We start from the raw sequence: 25,290 nt of genomic DNA, 5'->3' as shown, positions 1-25,290 counted from the left end.
AGCATCCTCCACACACTGCCAAGTCTCTATACTGTGTCCCCTCCACACTGAGCATCCCCCACACACTGCCCAGTCTCTATACTGTGTCCCCTCCACACTGAGCATCCCCCACACACTGCCCAGTCTCTATACTGTGCCCCCTCCACACTCAGCATCCCCCACACACTGCCCAGTCTCTATACTGTCCCCTCCACACTGAGCATCCCCCCACACACTGCCCAGTCTCTATACAGTATCCCCTCCACACTGAACATCCCCCCCACACACTGTCCAGTCTCTATACTGTGTCCCCTCCACACTGAGCATCCCCAACACACTGCCCAGTCTCTATACTGTCCCCTCCACACTGAGCATCCCCCACACACTGCCCAGTCTCTATACTGTCCCCTCCACACTGAGCATCCCCCACACACTGCCCAGTCTCTATACTGTCCCCTTCACACTGAGCATCCCCCACACACACTGCCCAGTCTCTATACTGTGTCCCCTCCACACTGAGCATCCCCCACACACACTGCCCAGTCTCTATACTGTATCCCCTTCACACTGCGCATCCCCCACACACTGCCCAGTCTCTATACTGTGTCCCCTCCACACTGAGCATCCCCCACACACGCTGCCCAGTCTCTATACTGTATCCCCTCCACACTGAGCATCCCCCACACACACTGCCCAGTCTCTATACTGTATCCCCTTAACACTGAGCATCCCCCACACACTGCCCAGTCTCTATACTGTGTCCCCTCCACACTGAGCATCCCCCACACACTGCCCAGTCTCTATACTGTATCCCCTTCACACTGAGCATCCCCCACACACTGCCCAGTCTCTATACTGTGTCCCCTCCACACTGAGCATCCCCCACACACTGCCCAGTCTCTATACTGTGTCCCCTCCACACTGAGCATCCCCCACACACTGCCCAGTCTCTATACTGTGCCCCCACCACACTGAGCATCCCCCCACACACTGCCCAGTCTCTATACTGTGCCCCCTCCACACTGAGCATCCCCCCCACACACTGCCCAGTCTCTATACTGTATCCCCTCCACACTGAGCATCCCCCACACACTGCCTAGTCTCTATACTGTGTCCCCTCTACACTGAGCACTCCCCCACACACTGCCCAGTCTCTATACTGTGTCCCCTCCACACTGAGCATCCCCCACACACACTGCCCAGTCTCTATACTGTGTCCCCTCCACACTGAGCATCCCCCACACACACTGCCCAGTCTCTATACTGTATCCCCTTCACACTGAGCATCCCCCACACACTGCCCAGTCTCTATACTGTGTACCCTCCACACTGAGCATCCCCCACACATGCTGCCCAGTCTCTATACTGTATCCCCTCCACACTGAGCATCCCCCACACACACTGCCCAGTCTCTATACTGTATCCCCTTCACACTGAGCATCCCCCACACACTGCCCAGTCTCTATACTGTGTCCCCTCCACACTGAGCATCCCCCACACACTGCCCAGTCTCTATACTGTATCCCCTTCACACTGAGCATCCCCCACACACTGCCCAGTCTCTATACTGTGTCCCCTCCACACTGAGCATCCCCCACACACTGCCCAGTCTCTATACTGTGTCCCCTCCACACTGAGCATCCCCCACACACTGCCCAGTCTCTATACTGTGCCCGCTCCACACTGAGCATCCCCCCACACACTGCCCAGTCTCTATACTGTGCCCCCTCCACACTGAGCATCCCCCCCACACACTGCCCAGTCTCTATACTGTATCCCCTCCACACTGAGCATCCCCTCCACACTGCCCAGTCTCTATACTGTGTCCCCTCTACACTGAGCACTCCCCCACACACTGCCCAGTCTCTATACTGTGTCCCCTCCACACTGAGCATCCCCCACACACACTGCCCAGTCTCTATACTGTGTCCCCTCCACACTGAGCATCCCCCACACACACTGCCCTGTCTCTATACTGTATCCCCTTCACACTGAGCATCCCCCACACACTGCCCAGTCTCTATACTGTGTCCCCTCCACACTGAGCATCCCCCACACACTGCCCAGTCTCTATACTGTTTCCCCTTCACACTGAGCATCCCCCACACACTGCCCAGTCTCTATACTGTGCCGCCTCCACACTGAGCATCCCCCCACACACTGCCCAGTCTCTATACTGTGCCCCCTCCACACTGAGCATCCCCCCCACACACTGCCCAGTCTCTATACTGTATCCCCTCCACACTGAGCATCCCCCACACACTGCCCAGTCTCTATACTGAGTCCCCTCCACACTGAGCATCCCCCACACACACTGCCCAGTCTCTATACTGTGTACCCTCCACACTGAGCATCCCTCACACACACTGCCCAGTCTCTATACTGTATCCCCTTCACACTGAGCATCCCCCACACACTGCCCAGTCTCTATACTGTGTCCCCTCCACACTGAGCATCCCCCCACACACTGCCCAGTCTCTATACTGTGCCCCCTCCACACTGAGCATCCCCCCCACACACTGCCCAGTCTCTATACTGTATCCCCTCCACACTGAGCATCCCCCACACACTGCCCAGTCTCTATACTGAGTCCCCTCCACACTGAGCATCCCCCACACACACTGCCCAGTCTCTATACTGTGTACCCTCCACACTGAGCATCCCTCACACACACTGCCCAGTCTCTATACTGTATCCCCTTCACACTGAGCATCCCCCACACACTGCCCAGTCTCTATACTGTGTCCCCTCCACACTGAGCATCCCCCACACACTGCCCAGTCTCTATACTGTATCCCCTTCACACTGAGCATCCCCCACACACTGCCCAGTCTCTATACTGTGTCCCCTCCACACTGAGCATCCCCTACACACTGCCCAGTCTCTATACTGTGTCCCCTCCACACTGAGCATCCCCCACACACTGCCCAGTCTCTATACTGTGCCCCCTCCACACTGAGCATCCCCCCACACACTGCCCAGTCTCTATACTGTGCCCCCTCCACACTGAGCATCCCCCCCCACACACTGCCCAGTCTCTATACTGTATCCCCTCCACACTGAGCATCCCCCACACACTGCCCAGTCTCTATACTGTGTCCCCTCTATACTGAGCATCCCCCCCACACACTGCCCAGTCTCTATACTGTGTCCCCTCCACACTGAGCATCCCCCACACACACTGCCCAGTCTCTATACTGTATCCCCTTCACACTGAGCATCCCCCACACACTGCCCAGTCTCTATACTGTGTCCCCTCCACACTGAGCATCCCCTACACACTGCCCAGACTCTATACTGTGTCCCCTCCACACTGAGCATCCCCCCTACACACTGCCCAGTCTCTATACTGTGTCCCCTCCACACTCAGCATCCCCCACACACTGCCCAGTCTCTTTGTCCTCTTGTTACACTTTCCCTCCCCATACTGTCTCCTCACACAATTTTCCCACCTCTCCCCAATAAAACTCATGATGATGAATTGGGACAAAACGATCGTATGATTGATCATTCTGTTCCCATCAGTATTTGTCAGCCAGTAAATGAGTGTGATCACCTTGTGTACAGTCAATTGTGGCCTCTTTTGACCCTGTGACAGGTTTCCTAACGTGTTGAACTGGGGCTATCTAAATGGACCTTTAGGCTGTGTGCACACGTTGCGTTTTTTTCGCGTATTTTTCCCGATAAAAACACTATAAAATCGCAAAAAACCCGCATACAATAAGCATCCCATCATTTAGAATGAATTCCGCATGTTTTGTGCACATGATGCGAAAAAAACGCATCGCGGTAAAAAACGCAGCATGTTCATTAATTTTGCGGGCTTTTTGCGGATTTCCCACTACAAAATGCATTGGGAAGTGTCCGGAAAAAAACACGTCAAAACCGCGGCAAAAACGCATGCGGATTTCTTGCAGAAAATCACCCGATTTTCACAGGAATTTTCTGCATGAATTCCTGAACGTGTGCACATAGCCTTACAGGAATAACAGCTTCAGCCTAGTAAGATAATTGTCAATTAAATGTAAATATGAAATAAATTACTGTAAAAAAAATCTCACTCATATTAATTATAGTTTTCGAATTCACACACGATTCATTTTCACTTTTCCATTAGTTCCTCTCTCCATTGCACACATGCGCAGTCTGTGCACTCCGCCACTGCAGCGTTTGATTTTATGAAGGGGTGGCCGCTACGTGCCTGTTAATGATGCAATAAAAAATGTAAAAGCCACAAGATGTAGCACGATTTTCTACTCAGTGTATTCACACTTTACGGGTGATACGCGGCATTATATGCGGTTCCTTTGCTCGCTATGAACAGGCTTTTTCATAGTCACCTGGATCTAACACATGGCTAGGCCCCCGGGGCGGAAGTGCCGCTGTGTTGTGGATGCACATGTTCTTGGACAGACAGCATGGAGGACTGTATGGAGCTGCTGTTTGGGTGCTACGAGCAGGTCCTGTTCGGATACCGAGTGGCTCCGGTCGGAGAGGTTTGTGCTGCTCTGTTACCGTGGAACCTGCTGTTGTGTCCTCACTGCGTTAGTGACGTGCCGTGTGTCCGGGCGCATAGTGCGACCCTGAGAGCGGCGTGTAGAGTCAGCAGCCCCCATAGCAGGGCTGAGCACAGTCACTTCCATAGCTTCACTGTGCTCAGCATCCGGGTCCCAGTGTCCCCTCTCCCACAGCCTTGTGTCTCACCTCTCTGCTGCACCCCATTCTACTACATGTTCTCACTGCCACCACTGCGACCACCCAATTCCTGCACCGTGTTCTCACTGCCACCACTGTGACCCCCCATTCCTGCTCCGTGTTCTCACTGCCACCACTGCGACCACCCAATTCCTGCTCCGTGTTCTCACTGCCACCACTGTGACCCCCCATTCCTGCACCGTGTTCTCACTGCCACCACTGTGACCCCCCATTCCTGCACCGTGTTCTCACTGCCACCACTGCGACCACCCAATTCCTGCTCCGTGTTCTCACTGCCACCACTGTGACCCCCCATTCCTGCACCGTGTTCTCACTGCCACCACTGCGACCACCCAATTCCTGCACCGTCTTCTCACTGCCACCACTGCGACCACCCAATTCCTGCACCGTGTTCTCACTGCCACCACTGCGACCACCCAATTCCTGCACCGTGTTCTCACTGCCACCACTGTGACCCCCCATTCCTGCTCCGTGTTCTCACTGCCACCACTGTGACCCCCCCCATTCCTGCTCCGTGTTCTCACTGCCACCACTGTGACCCCCCCCATTCCTGCTCCGTGTTCTCACTGCCACCACTGTGACCCCCCCCATTCCTGCACCGTGTTCTCACTGCCACCACTGCGACCACCCAATTCCTGCACCGTCTTCTCACTGCCACCACTGCGACCACCCAATTCCTGCACCGTGTTCTCACTGCCACCACTGTGACCCCCCATTCCTGCTCCGTGTTCTCACTGCCCCCACTGTGACCCCACCATTCCTGCACCGTGTTCTCACTGCCACCACTGTGACCCCCCATTCCTGCACCGTGTTCTCACTGCCACCACTGTGACCCCCCATTCCTGCACCGTGTTCTCACTGCCACCACTGCGACCACCCAATTCCTGCACCGTGTTCTCACTGCCACCACTGGGACCCCCCCATTCCTGCACCGTGTTCTCACTGCCACCACTGCGACCACCCAATTCCTGCACCGTGTTCTCACTGCCACCACTGTGACCCCCCCCATTCCTGCACCGTGTTCTCACTGCCACCACTGCGACCACCCAATTCCTGCACCGTCTTCTCACTGCCACCACTGCGACCACCCAATTCCTGCACCGTGTTCTCACTGCCACCACTGTGACCCCCCATTCCTGCTCCGTGTTCTCACTGCCCCCACTGTGACCCCACCATTCCTGCACCGTGTTCTCACTGCCACCACTGTGACCCCCCATTCCTGCACCGTGTTCTCACTGCCACCACTGTGACCCCCCATTCCTGCACCGTGTTCTCACTGCCACCACTGCGACCACCCAATTCCTGCACCGTGTTCTCACTGCCACCACTGTGACCCCCCCATTCCTGCACCGTGTTCTCACTGCCACCACTGCGACCACCCAATTCCTGCACCGTCTTCTCACTGCCACCACTGCGACCACCCAATTCCTGCACCGTGTTCTCACTGCCACCACTGCGACCACCCAATTCCTGCACCGTGTTCTCACTGCCACCACTGTGACCCCCCATTCCTGCTCCGTGTTCTCACTGCCACCACTGTGACCACCCAATTCCTGCACCGTGTTCTCACTGCCACCACTGCGACCACCCAATTCCTGCACCGTGTTCTCACTGCCACCACTGTGACCCCCCATTCCTGCTCCGTGTTCTCACTGCCACCACTGTGACCCCCCCCATTCCTGCTCCGTGTTCTCACTGCCACCACTGTGACCCCCCATTCCTGCTCCGTGTTCTCACTGCCACCACTGTGACCCCCCCCATTCCTGCACCGTGTTCTCACTGCCACCACTGCGACCACCCAATTCCTGCACCGTCTTCTCACTGCCACCACTGCGACCACCCAATTCCTGCACCGTGTTCTCACTGCCACCACTGTGACCCCCCATTCCTGCTCCGTGTTCTCACTGCCCCCACTGTGACCCCACCATTCCTGCACCGTGTTCTCACTGCCACCACTGTGACCCCCCATTCCTGCACCGTGTTCTCACTGCCACCACTGTGACCCCCCATTCCTGCACCGTGTTCTCACTGCCACCACTGCGACCACCCAATTCCTGCACCGTGTTCTCACTGCCACCACTGTGACCCCCCATTCCTGCACCGTGTTCTCACTGCCACCACTGCGACCACCCAATTCCTGCACCGTGTTCTCACTGCCACCACTGCGACCACCCAATTCCTGCACCGTGTTCTCACTGCCACCACTGTGACCCCCCATTCCTGCACCGTGTTCTCACTGCCACCACTGTGACCCCCCATTCCTGCTCCGTGTTCTCACTGCCACCACTGTGACCCCCCCCCTTCCTGCACCGTGTTCTCACTGCCACCACTGTGACCCCCCATTCCTGCTCCGTGTTCTCACTGCCACCACTGTGACCCCCCCCATTCCTGCACCGTGTTCTCACTGCCACCACTGCGACCACCCAATTCCTGCACCGTCTTCTCACTGCCACCACTGCGACCACCCAATTCCTGCACCGTGTTCTCACTGCCACCACTGTGACCCCCCCATTCCTGCTCCGTGTTCTCACTGCCCCCACTGTGACCCCACCATTCCTGCACCGTGTTCTCACTGCCACCACTGTGACCCCCCATTCCTGCACCGTGTTCTCACTGCCACCACTGTGACCCCCCATTCCTGCACCGTGTTCTCACTGCCACCACTGCGACCACCCAATTCCTGCACCGTGTTCTCACTGCCACCACTGTGACCCCCCATTCCTGCACCGTGTTCTCACTGCCACCACTGCGACCACCCAATTCCTGCACCGTGTTCTCACTGCCACCACTGCGACCACCCAATTCCTGCACCGTGTTCTCACTGCCACCACTGTGACCCCCCATTCCTGCTCCGTGTTCTCACTGCCACCACTGTGACCCCCCATTCCTGCTCCGTGTTCTCACTGCCACCACTGTGACCCCCCCCATTCCTGCACCGTGTTCTCACTGCCACCACTGTGACCCCCCATTCCTGCTCCGTGTTCTCACTGCCACCACTGTGACCCCCCCCATTCCTGCACCGTGTTCTCACTGCCACCACTGCGACCACCCAATTCCTGCACCGTCTTCTCACTGCCACCACTGCGACCACCCAATTCCTGCACCGTGTTCTCACTGCCACCACTGTGACCCCCCATTCCTGCTCCGTGTTCTCACTGCCCCCACTGTGACCCCACCATTCCTGCACCGTGTTCTCACTGCCACCACTGTGACCCCCCATTCCTGCACCGTGTTCTCACTGCCACCACTGTGACCCCCCATTCCTGCACCGTGTTCTCACTGCCACCACTGCGACCACCCAATTCCTGCACCGTGTTCTCACTGCCACCACTGTGACCCCCCATTCCTGCACCGTGTTCTCACTGCCACCACTGCGACCACCCAATTCCTGCACCGTGTTCTCACTGCCACCACTGTGACCCCCCATTCCTGCACCGTGTTCTCACTGCCACCACTGCGACCACCCAATTCCTGCTCCGTGTTCTCACTGCCACCACTGTGACCCCCCATTCCTGCACCGTGTTCTCACTGCCACCACTGCGACCACCCAATTCCTGCACCGTCTTCTCACTGCCACCACTGCGACCACCCAATTCCTGCACCGTGTTCTCACTGCCACCACTGTGACCCCCCATTCCTGCACCGTGTTCTCACTGCCACCACTGCGACCACCCAATTCCTGCACCGTGTTTTCACTGCCACCACTGTGACCCCCCCATTCCTGCTCCGTGTTCTCACTGCCACCACTGTGACCCCCCCCCCATTCCTGCTCCGTGTTCTCACTGCCACCACTGTGACCCCCCCCCCATTCCTGCTCCGTGTTCTCACTGCCACCACTGTGACCCCCCCCATTCCTGCTCCGTGTTCTCACTGCCACCACTGTGACCCCCCCCCCCCCCATTCCTGCTCCGTGTTCTCACTGCCACCACTGTGACCCCCCCCATTCCTGCTCCGTGTTCTCACTGCCACCACTGTGACCCCCCCCATTCCTGCTCCGTGTTCTCACTGCCACCACTGTGACTCCCCCCATTCCTGCTCCGTGTTCTCACTGCCACCACTGTGACCCCCCCCATTCCTGCTCCGTGTTCTCACTGCCACCACTGTGACCCCCCCCATTCCTGCTCCGTGTTCTCACTGCCACCACTGTGACCCCCCCCCATTCCTGCTCCGTGTTCTCACTGCCACCACTGTGACCCCCCCCCCCCATTCCTGCTCCGTGTTCTCACTGCCACCACTGTGACCCCCCCCCCATTCCTGCTCCGTGTTCTCACTGCCACCACTGCGACCCCCCCCCATTCCTGCTCCGTGTTCTCACTGCCACCACTGTGACCCCCCATTCCTGCTCCGTGTTCTCACTGCCACCACTGTGACCCCCCATTCCTGCTCCGTGTTCTCACTGCCCCCACTGTGACCCCACCATTCCTGCACCGTGTTCTCACTGCCACCACTGTGACCCCCCATTCCTGCACCGTGTTCTCACTGCCACCACTGTGACCCCCCATTCCTGCACCGTGTTCTCACTGCCACCACTGTGACCCCACCATTCCTGCACCGTGTTCTCACTGCCCCCACTGTGACCCCACCATTCCTGCACCGTGTTCTCACTGCCGCCGCTGTGACCGCCCCCATTCCCTCTGCGTGTTCTCACTGCCGCCGCTGTGACCGGCCCCATTTCCTCTGCGTGTTCTCACTGCCGCCGCTGTGACCGGCCCCATTCCCTCTGCGTGTTCTCACTGCCGCCGCTGTGACCGGCCCCATTCCCTCTGCGTGTTCTCACTGCCGCCGCTGTGACCCCCCCATTCCTGCTCCGTGTTCTCACTGCCCCCACTGTGACCCTGCCATTCTTGCTCCGTGTTGTCACTGCCGCCGCTGTGACCCCGCCATTCCCTCTGCATGTTCTCACTGCCGCCGCTGTGACCCCGCCATTCCCTCTGCGTGTTCTCTCCCTCTGCATGTTCACTGCCGCCGCTGTGACCCCCCCATTCCCTCTGCGTGTTCTCTCCCTCTGCATGTTCTCACTGCCGCCGCTGTGACCCCCCCATCCCCTCTGCGTGTTCTCTCCCTCTGCATGTTCTCACTGCCGCCGCTGTGACTCCCCATTCCTGCCGCGTGTTCTCACCGCCACCACTGTGACCCCCCCCATTCCTGCTGCCACCACTGTGCCCCCATAGTTCTGTTATACTCCACAGTCTTAAAGTAAAGCAGATGTTTCACTCTTTTAAGGGAAAATGGCGGTACTTGAAGGTCCTGATTTGTTATAATTGTTTTTTCCCTCTGCATGTAGCAATGGACGGCCACAGCCGATTTCACGAATCATTCCCACACGGCCTCCTTATCCGTGGTAGCTGCTAATAACCGATTTGTAGCCACTGGAAGCAAAGATGAAACAATCCGGATCTATGATATGAAGAAGAAGGTTGAACATGGGGCCTTACTACATCACAATGGTATAGTAACTACTTTCATTACTGGTCATTTTAAACCTTAACATCTTCCCAACATGTGCCATATTATGGTGCTGGAGGATCTGCGTTCCCACAAATCGCTGGTGTCAGCTCTATATGAGAGCTGACACCCTGAAGCAACACCCAGGATCTGTGCTCACACCAAATGCAGGCGTTTAACCCCTCTGATGCTACTGTCAATAGTGAAAGCAACATCATGGGGCATTGCAGTGGGAGGGAGCTCCCTCTCTGCCCCATCGGCACAATGCGATGCGATTGCTTTATACCGATGGTGTCTGTGGAGACCCCTGGCTGAAAGATGGCCATGGGGTCACCCAGTGACGGTGGCCTGTCAGCTCATGCTCGGAGCACGAGCGGACACGCCTCCTCCCTGCATGTCAGACGCCGATCTAATGCTCTGCAGTGCAGAAGCATAGCAGAGTATTAGATCATCGATCTGTCAGTATAAAGTTGATGTCTCATACTGAGACAATGTAAAAAAGGAAAAAAGTTATTGTAAAAAATATTTTAAAAAGTCACAAAATAAAGAACAAAAAACAAAACATAATAATCCAATAAATACCTTAATTTATGTAAAAAAGTACACATTTTTGGTATCACCATATACAGAATGACCCAACCTATAAACCTGTCCCACTAGTTACCTCCTTCAGTGAAAACCGAAAAAAGAATGAATAAAAAACGAGGCAAAAAATGCTTTATCATACGCCAATCAAAAAGAAAAATGTACAAAATATGGTATCTCTGAAAACGCCATCTTGTCCCACAAAAAATAAGCTAAAGTTACAGCTCTAAGAATACAGCAGGCAAAAATAATTATTTTTTCCGTAAAATAGTTTTTATTGTGTAAAAGCACTAAAACATTAAAAAACTACCATATATACTTGTGTATAAGCCCAGTTTTTCAGCACATTTTTTTTTGCTGAAAAAGCCCCCCCCCTCGGCTTATACACGAGTCACGGTGCCACTTGTTCTCTGCTGCAGTGCGGGTGTTCTCCAGTCTCTCCTGGTCATCTGCAGCCTGTGTGAGTTTTACGGTGACTGCTGACAGGGCTGACGGTCGGCATTAAAACCGGGGCAAGTGCTGGGGTCCGAAGCAGGTGGCGACACCGGCTCCCTATGGGGGCCAGGTACCTGTGCCGCCACTTGCTCAGGCCCCCGGTATTGGCGATATTCACCTCTACCTGTTCCACTGTTGCTATGTCTTCTGCGTCCTCTGACTGTGACGTTCAGGTCAGAGAGGGCGCGATGATGTGATTAGTGTGCTCCCTCTGCCTGAACAGATGGCGACGCTGAGGCGCAGCAGTCAGCGACGAGAAGTATTTCATTTTTTTTTTTTTCGCAGCAATATACTGTACATGGGGATCAACATAAATTGTATTGAGCATTATATGGGCATCTTATGGAGCCCATTTTGAACTTTATGGAGCATCTTATGAGGCCCATCGGGAACTTTATGGAGCATTTACCAGTAGCTGATGCATTTCCCACCCTAGGCTTATACTCGAGTTAGTATGTTTTCCCAGTTTTTTTGTGGTAAAATTAGGTTCCTCGGCTTATACTCTATTATATACAGTATATAAATGTGGTATCACTGTAATCATACTGACCTGAAGAATAAAGCTGCCTTATCAGTTTTACCACATGTGAAATAACATAAAAACACCTCAAAAAACAATTGCCGAATTGCTGTTTTTTTAATCATTCTACCTCCCAAAATATTGGAATAGAAAAAGATCAAAAAATGTCATGTGCCTGAAAATTGTACCAATAAAAATGTCAACTCGTCTCACCAAAAACAACCCTTCACATGACTCTGGGCTGAAATATGGCAAAAATTATAGCTCCCAAAATATGGTGACGCAAGTTTTTTTGCAATAAAAAGCATCTTTGACAGCAGCCAAACATAAAAACTTGATATAAATCTGGTATCGCTGTAATCCCACTGACCTGAGGAATAAAGTAGTTTAATCGCTTATACAGCACGAGGAACTGCGTAAAAAATAAAACAAATTCTTCACCTGCTGTTGATTTGTTCTTTCTGCCTCCCAAAGATCGCAGTAAGGCTTGGCTCACATTTATCCTGCCCTATACACTGAGCGCTTGCACTGAGGTTTCTATATAAATCTCTGAAGTAAATGATTCAGATGGAACCCCGGTGGAAGATTCCCTATAATGAGGCAGATGGAGGCACTTTTGTCCGGCGGTGTCTGACCACGCATTTATGCACGCCTGAAAAGATGACCACAGTTTTTTGCATTTCCTTTTTTGCATTACCTATGGGGGTTGTAAAGGGGGGAGTTTATTTATTTATTTTTTTATTTTGATCGCTCACAGCGATCAAAATGTAATTGTAACGAATCTGCCGGCCGGCAGATTCGGTGGGCGCACTGCGCATGCGTCCGCCATTTTGCAAGATGGTGGCGCCCATGGAGCAGACGGACGGACGGACACCGGGAGGTCGGTAAGTATGATGGGGGTGGGGGTGGGGGAGATCGGACTGCAGGGGGAGCGGACAGGAGGACGGAGGGGAGCGGAGGACAGGAAATGACCTGACGGAGGACGGATGGGACGAGATCGGTGGCGGTGGGGGGGGGCAGATCGCGATCTCCAGCCATGGCTGATGCTATTGCAGCATTGGCCATGGCTGGATTGTAATATTTCACCAATTTTCATTGGTGAAATATTACTATCGCTCTGATTGAAAGTGAAACGTCACTTTCAACAGCCAATCAGAGCGATCTTAGCCATGGGGGGGGGGGGGGTGGGGGCAAAGCCACCCCCCCTGTGCTAAAGTACCACTCCCCCTGTCCCTGCAGAACGGTTGAAATTGGAGTTAACCCTTTCACCCGATCTGCAGGGACGCGATCATTCTGTGACACAGCATATGCGTCACAGGTCGGATTGGCACAGACTTTCATGACGCATACGCTGTCACAGGTCGGGAAGTGGTTAAAATGCAATAACGGGCAATCAAAAGAACGTATCTGCACAAAAGTGGTATCATTAAAAACGTCAGCTTGGCACGCAAAAAATAAGCCCTCACCCGACCCCAGATCACGAAAAATTAGACGCTACGGGTATCGGAAAATGGCGCATTTTTTTTTTTAAGTAAGTTTTGATTTTTTTTTTTTTTTTTCACCACTTAGATAAAAAAATAACCTAGACGTGTTTGGTGTCTATGAACTCCAGTTCAGCACTCTACCCTCCCTTAGCCGCCACATGTGTTGCTAGAGCAATGGTCTCTAGGTCAGAGACCTTAACTATTCTGATTTCCTATAGACCCAACCAGCAGTGGATCAATTGTCCAGGGCGGTCTAGATCTAAGGGATCTTGGTTCAAAAATGGCGACCGAAAAGTAAGACAGACCCACAACCTCAAACTTCTACCAAGCTTGACAAGGTCCCCCTTCTTCGGATGGAGTTCCCCACTCAGCCAGTACTTCAACGGAAAAAGGGGGAGTTTCTGACATCCACCGACATTTGGGATGCTTACCTTCACATTCCTATGTTTTTTTTCCTCTTCAAAATTCCTTTGCTTTCCCTTTCGCGAACATCATTTTCAAATCACGACCTTGTCATTTGGCCTTGCTATCGCACCCAGAGTGTTTGCAAAGGTTATGGGGCTGTCATGTTCCTCTTGCACCCTAAAGGCACGGTCGTCCTGCCCTATCTGGTCGACTTTCTAGCCGCTCCTGCAGCCCGGCGCGGAGTCGTCTATATCTCTTGCGATACCCTCTCCTGGGCTGGCAGCTAAACTTAGACCAGTTTTTTTTCCTCATTTACAGCCCAGCAGATATCCTTTTTGAGGATGATCCAGGAATCTTCCAGAAGTTTGGTGATTCTCCCTTGAGACAAGGCCGTGGCCCTTCAACAGGGAGCTTGCGCACTTGTTCACTCATTCCATTCGATTTGCTAGTGTTCTGAGGAAAATTGGTGACAACAATGGAAGTGGTTTCCTTCGCTCCTCTCGTTTTCTGCAGGTCAATCAGGCTTTCAGAGGGTAGTCTCTGAGCTCCTTCCTCATCCAGTGACGATCCTTTCTCCCGGTTATTAGTGACTACCGATGCCATTCCTCTCCTCCTAATCATTGTTCTGGGGATCCGAATGGTACAGCTAGTTCTACAGAGGGTCCACTGCCTTCTGGTGGGTCACTCCATCCGATTCAATCGGACAATCCCACGTCTTTACCATACATCAATCATCTAGCAGGTACCCACGGTCAGGCGTCATGGCCGAGGTACCTCACATTCTCTGTCGGGCCACGATCTATCATTTGGTGATCTCGGCACTACACATCTCAGGTGTAGAACTCTATGCGGCGGACGCCATCGAGGTCCCACCTCATGGGAGTGGGAACTTCACCCTGAAGTCTTCCATCAGATCTGACTTCTCTGGAGCACTCCAGATGTAAATCGGATGGCATCCAGACTGAACGCCAATGTACTCTAAAGTTAATGGTTCGGCCTCCAGGTCCAAAAGCCATCACAGTGCATGCTCTGGTTCTTCCATGGTACCAGCTTCCTTCACCCTTCTTCTACTACTTCCGAGATCTTTTCGGAAGCAGGAAGGGCCCCAGTGATCCTGGGAGATTCGTACTGACCATGTCAGGTTTTTTTTCTCTTTGCTGAACTAGTATTTTTCCGTCTTATTGCAACAAAACTGCAAATATGGACATCCTCGCAGAGAGTCTTCACATGTGGTTCTTCCCTATCGCATACCGTTAGATCTTTGGGACCTTAATGATCCTGGGAGTCTTACAGTAGACTTCTTTTGATTCGGACAGACTTTACTATCAGGGAACATCGCCCTTTTTTCTCTGCGATCTCCTCATCCTGACGAGTCTTCGGAGCTAGCCGCTCTGTTCTTTCAGACCTTTTTTCCCTTATCACCATCAAGGCAAGGTTGCCCTCAGGCCATCCCTTGTTACCAAGGTGGTATTGGATTCCCACAGTTATGAGGGCATCGTTCTTCCCTCATCTCTTTCTGCACCAGTCCACATAACGGAATGGGTTCCCCATATTCTGGACGTGGTGAGTGTTCTGAGTAGGTACGTCTCAAGATGGCGTCCTTCCGTAGGTTGGACACTTTATTTGGGCTACCTCACTATAAGAGGACTGCTTCCTGATGGTTACAGGAAGGGTTTAGCCGTTTCATCAGCCATGTTAGCTTGGTGGATTTGTTACTCCATCCAGGAATCCTTCTGTGTTATCTCCCTGTCTATCGAGGTTTCTTGGATTCTAAGCACCAGGCGTCGGCACAGCACAACTGCAAGCTTGCGGGTTTTTCCAGTCCGCATGCATTCTTGAAGCACTATAATTCCCAGACTTTCACAGATGTGAGTCTAGGCAGGCGGACTCTGCAGGCCGCGGTGTCGCATTTGTAAGTAGCGGTTACACAGGGCCTGATCTGATGTTGCCCCCACCCAGGGACTGCTTTGGGACGTCCCACGGTCTGTGTACCCCAGTGAGGCTTAGGAGAAATAGGGATTTTTGTGTACTCACCATAAAATCCTTTTCTCCGAGCCAATCATTGGGGGACACAGCTCCCACCCTATTATTAGCTTGTGCTTGTTTTTATAATTTGACATGCTATACTCTCATATATATATGTGACATGCTATATTATCATATGTTATTGGACTCCTACTGCTTTTGCACCGAACTGGTTAGCTGAGAGCCAGCAAGAGAGTGTATACTGCAGAGGAGGAGCTAACTTTCTTTGTATCACTTAGTGTCAGCCTCCTAGTGGCAGCAGCATACACCCACGGTCTGTGTCCCCCAATGATTGGCTCGGAGAAAAGGATTTTACGGTGACTATACAAAAATCCCTATTTTGATGGTAAAAATATTTTTTTTTTTCTCACTGCCCAATGGTATAAAATTCTGTGACACACCTGTGGTGTCAATATGATTACTGCATCCCTAGATGAATTTGTTGAGAGGTGTAGTTTGTAAAATGCCGTCACTTATTGGGGGTTCTGCTTTTCTGGCACCTCAGGTGCTCTACCATTGTGACATGACACACTCAAACCAGTCTAGCAACATCTGAACTCCAATAGGTGGCTTCTTCCCTTTTGTGCTTTGCACTGTGGCTCAAAAGTAGTTTTCCACCACATATGGCGATTCTGTGTACTCAGGAGAAATTGCATAACAAATTTTTGGGGTCCATTTCCCCTGTTAACCTTGTGAAAAAAAAAAAAAAAACTAAGGCTAAAAATATTTTTGTGGGAAAAAATTTGATTTTTTTTTTTTTGTTGTTTTTAACCCCTTTACTCCCAAGGGTGGTTTGCACGTTAATGACCGGGCCAATTTTTACAATTCTGACCACTGTCCCTTTATGAGGTTATAACTCTGGAACGCTTCAACGGATCCCAGTGATTCTGACACTGTTTTCTCGTGACATATTGTACTTCATGATAGTGGTAAAAATTCTTTGATAGTACCTGCTTTAATTGTGAAAAAAAACTTTGAATTTTTATGCAATTAAATCACAGAGATATGTCACACAAAATACTTAATAAGTAATATTTCCCACATGTCTACTTTACATCAGCACAATTTTGGAACCAAAATTTTTTTTTTGTTAGGGAGTTATAAGGGTTAAAAGTTGACCAGCAATTTCTCATTTTTGCAACACCATTTTTTTTTTTAGGGACCACATCTCATTTGAAGTCATTTTGAGGGGTCTATATGATAGAAAATACCCAAGTGTGACACCATTCTAAAAACTGCACCCCTCAAGGTGCTCAAAACCATATTCAAGAAATTTATTAACCCTTCTGGTGCTTCACAGGAATTTTTGGAATGTTTAAATAAAAATGAACATTTAACTTTTTTTCACAAAAAATTTACTTCAGCTCCAATTTGTTTTATTTTACCAAGGGTAAGAGGAGAAAATTGACCCCAAAAGTTGTTGTACAATTTGTCCTGAGTACACCGATACCCCATATGTGGGGGTAAACCACTGTTTGGGCGCATGACAGAGAGCTCGGAAGCGAAGGAGCGCCATTTGACTTTTCAATGCAAAATTGACTGGAATCGAGATGGGACACCATGTTGCGTTTGGAGAGCCCCTGATGTGCCTGAACATTGAAACCCCCCACAAGTGACACCATTTTGGAAAGTAGACCCCCTAAGGAACTTATCTAGAGGTGTGGTGAGCACTTTGACCCACCAAGTGCTTCACAGAAGTTTATAATGCAGAACCGTAAAAATAAAAAATCATATTTTTTCACAAAAATGATCTTTTCGCCCCCAATGTTTTATTTTCCCAAGGGTAAGAGAAGAAATTGGACCCCAAAAGTTGTTGTACAATTTGTCCTTAGTACGCTGATACCCCATATGTGGGGGTAAACCACTGTTTGGGCGCATGGGAGGGCTCAGAAGGGAAGGAGCGCCATTTGGAATGCAGACTTAGATGGAATGGTCTGCAGGTGTCACATTGCGTTTGCAGAGCCCCTAATGTACCTAAACAGTAGAAACCCCCCACAAGTGACACCATTTTGGAAAGTAGACCCCCTACGGAACTTATCTAGATGTGTGGTGAGCGCTTTGACCCACCAAGGGCTTCATAAAAGTTTATAATGCAGAGCCGTAAAAATAAAACAAAAATTTTTCCCGGCAAAAATTTTTTTTAGCCCCCAGTTTTGCATTTTCCCGAGGGTAACAGGAGAAATTGGACCACAAAATTTGTTGCCCAATTTGTCCTGAGTGCGATGATACACCTTATGTGGGGGGAATCACTGTTTGGGCGCATGGGAGGGCACGGAAGGGAAGGAGCTCCATTTGGAATGCAGACTTAGATGGAATAGTCTGCAGGCGTCACATTGCGTTTGCAGAACCCCTAATGTACCTGAACAGTAGAAACCCCCCACAAGTGACCCCATATTGGAAACTAGACCCCCCAGGGAACTCGTCTAGATGTGTTGTGAGAACTTTGAACCCCCAAGTGTTTCACTACAGTTTATAACGCAGAGCCGTGAAAATAAAAAATCTTTTTTTTTTCCCACAAAAAATATTTTTTTAGCCCCCAGTTTTGTATTTTCCTAAAGGTAACAGGAGAAATTGGACCCCAAAAGTTGTTGTCGTATTTGTCCTGAGTACGCTGATACCCCATATGTTGGGGTAAACCCCTGTTTGGGCACACGGGAGAGCTCGGGAGGGAAGGAGCACTGTTTTACTTTTTCAACGCAGAATTGGCTGGAATTGAGATCGGACGCCATGTCGCGTTTGGAGAGCCCCTGATGTGCCTAAACAGTGGAAACCCCCCCAATTATAACTGAAACCCTAATCCAAACACACCCCTAACCCTAATTCCAACAGTAACCCTAACCACACCTCTAACCCTGACACACCCCTAACCCTAATCCCAACCCTATTCCCAACTGTAAATGTAATCTAAACCCTAACCCTAACTTTAGCCCTAACCCTAGCCCTAACCCTAGCCCTAGCGGGAAAATGGAAATAAATACATTTTTTTTATTTTTCCCTAACTAAGGGGGTGATGAAGGGGGGTTTGATTTACTTTTATAGCGAGTTTTTTAGCGGATTTTTATGATTGGCAGCCGTCACACACTGAAAGACGCTTTTTATTGCAAAAAATATTTTTTGCGTTACCACATTTTGAGAGCTATAATTTTTCCATATTTTGGTCCACAGTCATGTGGGGTCTTGTTTTTTGCGGGACGAGTTGACGTTTTTATTGGTAACATTTTCGGGCACGTGACATTTTTAGATCGCTTTTTATTCCGACTTTTGTGAGGAAGAATGACCAAAAACCAGCTATTCATGAATTTCTTTTGGGAGAGGCGTTTATACCATTCCACGTTTGGTAAAATTCATAAAGCAGTTTTATTCTTTGGGTCAGTACGAGTACAGCGTCACCTCATTTATATCATTTTTTTATGTTTTGGCGCTTTTATACAATAAAAACTATTTTACAGAAAAAATAATTATTTTTGCATCGTTTTATTCTCGGGACTATAACTTTTTTATTTTTTTGCTGATGATGCTGTATGGCATCTTGTTTTTTGCGGGACAAGATGACGTTTTCAGCGGTACCATGGTTATTTATATCTGTCTTTTTGATCGCGTGTTATTCCACTTTTTGTTCGGCGGTATGATAATAAAGCGTTGTTTTTTGCCTCGTTTTTTTTTTTTTTTTTTCTTACGGTGTTTACTGAAGGGGTTAACTAGTGGGCCAGTTTTATGGGTTGGGTCGTTATGGACGCGGCGATACTAAATGTGTACTTTTATTGTTTTGTTTTTTTTATTTAGATGAAGAAATGTATTTATGGGAATAATATTTTTTTTTTTTTCATTATTTAGGAATATTTTTTTTAATTTTTTTTTACACATTTGGAAATTTTTTTTTTTAACTTTTTTATTTTGTCTTAGGGGGGGACATCACAGATCAATGATCTGACAGTTTGCACAGCACTCTGTCAGATCACTGATCTGACTTACAGTGCTGCAGGCTTCACAGTGCCTGCTCTGAGCAGGCTCTGTGAAGCCACCTCCCTCCCTGCAGGACCCGGATCCGCGGCCATCTTGGATCCGGGCCTGGAGCAGGCAGGGAGGGAGGTAAGACCCTCGCAGCAACGCGATCACATCGCGTTGCTGCGGGGGGCTCAGGGAAGCACGCAGGGAGCCCCCTCCCTGCGGGAAGCTTCCCTATACTGCCGGCACATCGCGATCATCTTTGATCGCGGTGTGCCAGGGGTTAATGTGCCGGGGGCGGTCCGTGACCGCTCCTGGCACATAGTGCCGGATGTCAGCTGCGATAAACAGCTGACACTCGGCGGCGCTCCCCCCGTGAGCGCTGCCGATCGCATATGACGTACTATCCCGTCGGTGGTCATAGGGGCCCACCCCACCTCGACGGGATAGTACGTCTAATGTCAGAAAGGGGTTAATTTTCATGACCCACATTTATAAGCTTCTGTGAAGCCCCTGGGGGGTTCAAGATGCTTACCACACATCTAGATAAGTTCCCTGAGGGATCTAGTTTCCAAAATGCAGTCACTTGTGTGAGGTTTTCACTATGAAGGCACATCAGGGGCACTCCAAACGCGACATGACATCCTCAGAACATTCCATCATAATCCGTGTTCCAAAAGGTCACTCCATCCTTTCTGAGCCCTACCATGCGCATAAACAGTGGTTTCTCCCCACATATGGAATATCTGCGTACTTACGAGAAATTGTACAACAAATTTGGTGATCTATTTCCTCCTGTTACTTTTGTGAAAATAAAATATTTGGGGCTAAAAAAAACATTTTTGTTTTACCCTTGAAAAAATTAAAAAAAAGGGTAAAGTAAAATTTTTGTGAAAAAAATTTAAAATTTTCATTTTTTTCCTCCCACAGTGTTTTAATTCTTGAGAAGCACCTGAAGGGTTAATAAACTTCTTGACTGTGGTTTTGATCACCTTGATGGGTGCAGTTTTTAGAATAGTGTCACTTTTGGTCATTTTCTGTCATCTGTACTCCAGAAAGTCTGTTCAAATATGATCCCTTTTCTTTCCACATTGCATTAATTCCTGTGAGGCACCTGAACGGTTAATAAACTTCTTGAATGTGGTTAAACACCTTTGTTTGAAAAATCGTTGGTCAACTTTTAACCCTTGTATCTTCCTAACAAAAAATGTATGTTTTTTAAAAATTGTGCTGATGTAAAGTAGACATGTGGGAGGGAAATGTTATGTATTAACTATTTTGTGTGACGTATCTCTCAGATTTAAGGGCATAAATATTAAAAGTTTGAAAATTGCAAAATTTTCTCCAAAATTTCCATTTTTACAAATAAAAGCAAGTCGTATCAAGCAAATTTTACCACTATCATGAAGTACAATGTCATGAGAAAACATTCTGAGACTGTGCGATCCGATAAAGCGTTCCAAAGTTAATACCTCATAAAGCTGCTCTTAGATAAAGGGGCAAAAACCTGGGGACAGATTCCCTGTTAGCCAGCGTTTGTCAACATGCTCTGTTAGTTTTTAATTTTGTCCTAGAGGGGGAATCTCCTGCTCTGAATTCTCGTCGGTCATCCAGAATTAAGAGCCACCATGCAGTACTACTTTTCTGCCGGAGAGAAGATGCCTCTCTGGCTGCATCCTTATTTATCACTTTTCCAACTGTCTCTAAAATGGCCTTTTTGTCCATAGCAACTGAGCTCTTCCCACTTGCCCTGTGGCTGTGGCAAGTGGAGTTCATATTTGTGGGGTTGATATCGCCTTTTTATTGTCCGGTGACATCAAGCCCACGGGTTAGTAATGGAGAGGTGTCTATAAGACTCCTCTCCATTACTAATCCTATAGTTGTATTGTAAGCTAACACACAGCAAGTATAAAGTCTTTTATTTGATATAAAACAAAACACACTTTTACTTTATTTAAAAATAACAAACAATTATAGTCACCTAACGCCCATTCCACTGAAGCCATGGTCTCCTGCAATAAAAATAAAAAACAACCCTCACCTGTTCGTCATTCTGTCCCACGCCATAATCCTGGGGATAAATAGTTTCACCTCAGATAGTTCCAAGATGCGACCATTCAGGCTGAGAACCATTGAGAAATGAGCAGCTGCGAGCGCAGCATCAGTGACCAGCAGTGACATTGTCGAGGTTACCACCGGTCACTGAGACTGCATTCCCAGGCAGGCTGAAGTGCAGTGACCCTTCGGTGAACTCACCGCTAGCATTGTGAGAAAAAGTCTCATGGTGCAGAGGTGAGCACAGCGGTAGAAATTTATCATTTTTCTTGGTGAACTCTTTGAGCTCAGCATTGCACCATGAGACTTTTTCCCACTGTGCTAGTGGGACAGAACGACAAACAGATGAGGGATATGTTTGTTTTTAAACTTTGTACAAAACTACTACCCTCATCCACAAAGCACTCCATGGCTCAGCACCACCCTACATCTCCTCCCTGGTATCAGTCTACCACCCTACCCGTGCCCTCCGCTCCGCTAATGACCTCAGGTTAGCCTCCTCAATAATCAGAACCTCCCACTCCCGTCTCCAAGACTTTACACGTGCTGCGCCGATTCTTTGGAATGCACTACCTAGGTTAATATGCTTAATCCCCAATCCCCACAGTTTTAAGCGTACCCTAAAAACTCATTTGTTTAGACTGGCCTACCACCTCAATGCATTAACCTAACAATCCCTGTGTGGCCTATTTATAAAAAAAAAACAATCAGGTTCCTCGCATCATGTTCTCATACACTTTATGCAGTTAATAGCCCTCTGTGTCTGTACTGCTACATACTTATGGCTGTTAACTGGTTCATGCAGCTTTACATGAACACCCGAGCCTTACACTATGGCCGGTCTGAATAACTAAAGCAATTGTTACCATCCACCTCTCGTGTCTCCCCTCTTCCTCATAGTTTGTAAGCTTGCGAGCAGGGCCCTCATTCCTCCTGGTATCTGTTTTGAACTGTATTTCTGTTATGCTGTAATGTCTATTGTCTGTACAAGTCCCCTCTATAATTTGTAAAGCGCTGCAGAATATGTTGGCGCTATATAAATAAAAATTATTATTATTATTATTATTATTTGTTATAGAAGACCATGGCTTCAATGGAATGGGCGTTAAATGAGTATAACTGTTTCGTTATTTTTAAATAAGTGTTTTGTTCCAAATAAAAGACTTTATACCTGCTGTGTGTTTATTTACAATACAACTATAGAATTAGTAATGGATAAGTGTCTTATAGACGCCTCAATATTACTAACCCGTGGGCTTGATGTCACCGGACAATACAAAGGTGACATCAACCCCACAAATGAGCCTCACTTGCCAACGCTACAGAATCCCCTCTATTCTTGATAACCAGTCTTGCTAATGCTGACAGCTGAGAGTTGCATCATGCAGCTGTCAGTTTTGCCTGGCTGGTTATCAAAAATACAGGGGAACCCACCCAGTTTTTTTTTTCTTAATTAGAGCGCCTGCTGACCCCATTAGCCGCCTGTGCTCTGTTATTAGCAGCAGGCCTAGGCTGATGGGAGCAGTAGTCCCATCAGCCGATGCCAGTGACCAGAGGTAAACGTTTTACCTCCAATCACAGCTGCGGGTCACGCTGTCATTTGACAGCATGAGAACCACTGCTTTCTGACCGGCGGTAATTACTGCCGATCAGAGGCAGTGTTTGCATCGCTATCATGCACATAACAGCGTGGCAAACACTGGATGTTCAGGTCCCTCATTCAAGTGAATGGGTTCCAGGTACTGTTCTGGTACCCCAACCCAAACTTTTTTTTTTAACTGTTCATCCGGACCTGAACATCCTGGGGTCCGCCCATCTCTAATCATTAGGTTTCATAGTAACATAGATAGCAAGGCCGAAAAAAGACATTTGTCCATCCAGTTCAGCCTATATTCCATCAGAATAAATCCCCAGATTTACGTCCTTCTAAAGAACCTAATAACTGTAAGATACAATATTTTTACGCTCCAGGAAGACATCCAGGCCTCTTTAACCCCTCGACTGAGTTCGCCATCACCACCTCCTCAGGCAAGGAATTTCAGATTCTCACTGCCCTAACAGTAAAGAATACTCTTCTATGTTGGTGGAAAAACCTTCTCTCCTCCAGACGCAGAGAATGCCCCCTTGTGACCGTCACATTCCTTGGTATAAACAGATCCTCGGAGAGATCTTTATTATCCTCTTATATGCTTATACATGGTTATTAGATCGCCCCTCAGTCATCTTTTTTGTAGACTAAATAATCCTAATTTTGCTAAACTCTCAGGGTATTGTAGTTCCCCCATCCCCTTTATTAATTTTGTTGCCCTCCTTTGTACTTGCTCTAGTTCCATTATATCCATCCTGAGCACCGGTGCCCAAAACTGTACACAGTACTCCATGTGCGGTCTAACCAGGGATTTGTACAGAGGCATTATAATGCTCTCATCATGTGTATCCAGACCCCTTTTAATGCACCCCATGATCCTGTTTGCCTTGGCAGCTGCTGCCTGGCACTGGCTGCTCCAGGTAAGTTTATCATTAACTAGGATCCCCAAGTCCTTCTCCCTGTCAGATTTACCCAGTGGTTTCCCGTTCAGTGTGTAATGGTGATATTGATTCCTTCTTCCCATGTTTATAACCTTACATTTATCATTGTTAAACTGCATCTGCCACCTTTCAGCCCAAGTTTTCAACTTATCTAGATCCATCTGTAGCAGAATACTATCTTAGACTCTTGTATTACCTGATTTACATAGTTTTGTATCATCTGCAAATATCGATATTTTACTGTGTAAGGCTACATTCACATTAGCGTTTTGCGTGTTTGCGTCGGGCGACGCAGCGGCGAAGCATGCGTCATGCGCCCCTATATTTAACATGGGGGACGCATGGAGCTGCGTTGTGCGACGCATGCATTTTTTTTGCCGCAAGCATCGGGCGCAGAAAACGCAACAAGTTGCATTTTTCTTGCATCCAAATTTCGGCAAAAAAGGACGAATGCGTCGCAAAACGCAGCGTTTTTGCGTGCGTTTTGGTGCGTTTTTATTTGCGTTGTGCGTTGCGTCGCCGACGCAGCGGCGCACAACGCAAATGTGAACATAGCCTAAATCTTCTACCAGATCATTAATGAATATGTTGAAGAGAACAGGTCCCAATACCGACCCCTGCGGTACCCCACTGGTCACAGCGACCCAGTTAGAGACTATACCATTTATAACCACCCTCTGCTTTCTAACACTAAGCCAGTTTCTTACCCATTTACACACATTTTCCCCCAGACCCAGTATTCTCATTTTGTGTACCAACCTCTTGTGTGGCACGGTATCAAACACTTTGGAAAAATCAAGATATACCACGTCCAATGATTCACCTTGGTCCAGTCTATAGGTTACCTCTTCATAAAAACTGATTAGATTGGTTTGAGAGGAGCGATTCGTCAATAAAAACATGCTGATATGTGGTTAAACAGCTATTCTCATTGAGGTAATCCAGAATAACATCCCTCAGAAACCCTTCAAATATTTTACCAACAATAGAAGTTAGACTTACTGGCCTATAATTTCCAGGTTCGCTTTTAGAGCCCTCTTTGAATATTGGTACCACATTTGCTATGCGCCAGTGGTTTTCTTTTATTGGATGTTTTCCTTTATTGGA

The 25,290-nt window shown here is 49.1% G+C and overlaps 1 protein-coding gene across 1 annotated transcript in view; it reads left to right on the top strand.

Annotated features, from left to right (window-relative positions):
- Positions 1-4,345: 4,345 nt before the first annotated feature.
- PAK1IP1 (PAK1 interacting protein 1) overlaps positions 4,346-25,290 on the top strand; it is a 53,780-nt gene continuing 32,835 nt past the window's right edge. The window contains exons 1-2 of the mRNA XM_069730668.1: positions 4,346-4,475; positions 9,980-10,142. Of these exons, the coding sequence (XP_069586769.1) occupies positions 4,398-4,475; positions 9,980-10,142 (241 nt within the window). The 5' untranslated portion in view covers positions 4,346-4,397. The remainder of the gene's footprint in view (positions 4,476-9,979; positions 10,143-25,290) is intronic.

The sequence above is a fragment of the Ranitomeya imitator genome, chromosome 6 (assembly GCF_032444005.1).
Source record: "Ranitomeya imitator isolate aRanImi1 chromosome 6, aRanImi1.pri, whole genome shotgun sequence".
Taxonomy (NCBI): Eukaryota; Metazoa; Chordata; class Amphibia; order Anura; family Dendrobatidae; genus Ranitomeya; species Ranitomeya imitator.
The sequence above is the reverse complement of the archived record's forward strand: the minus strand, read 5'-3'. Positions and strand labels throughout refer to the sequence as shown.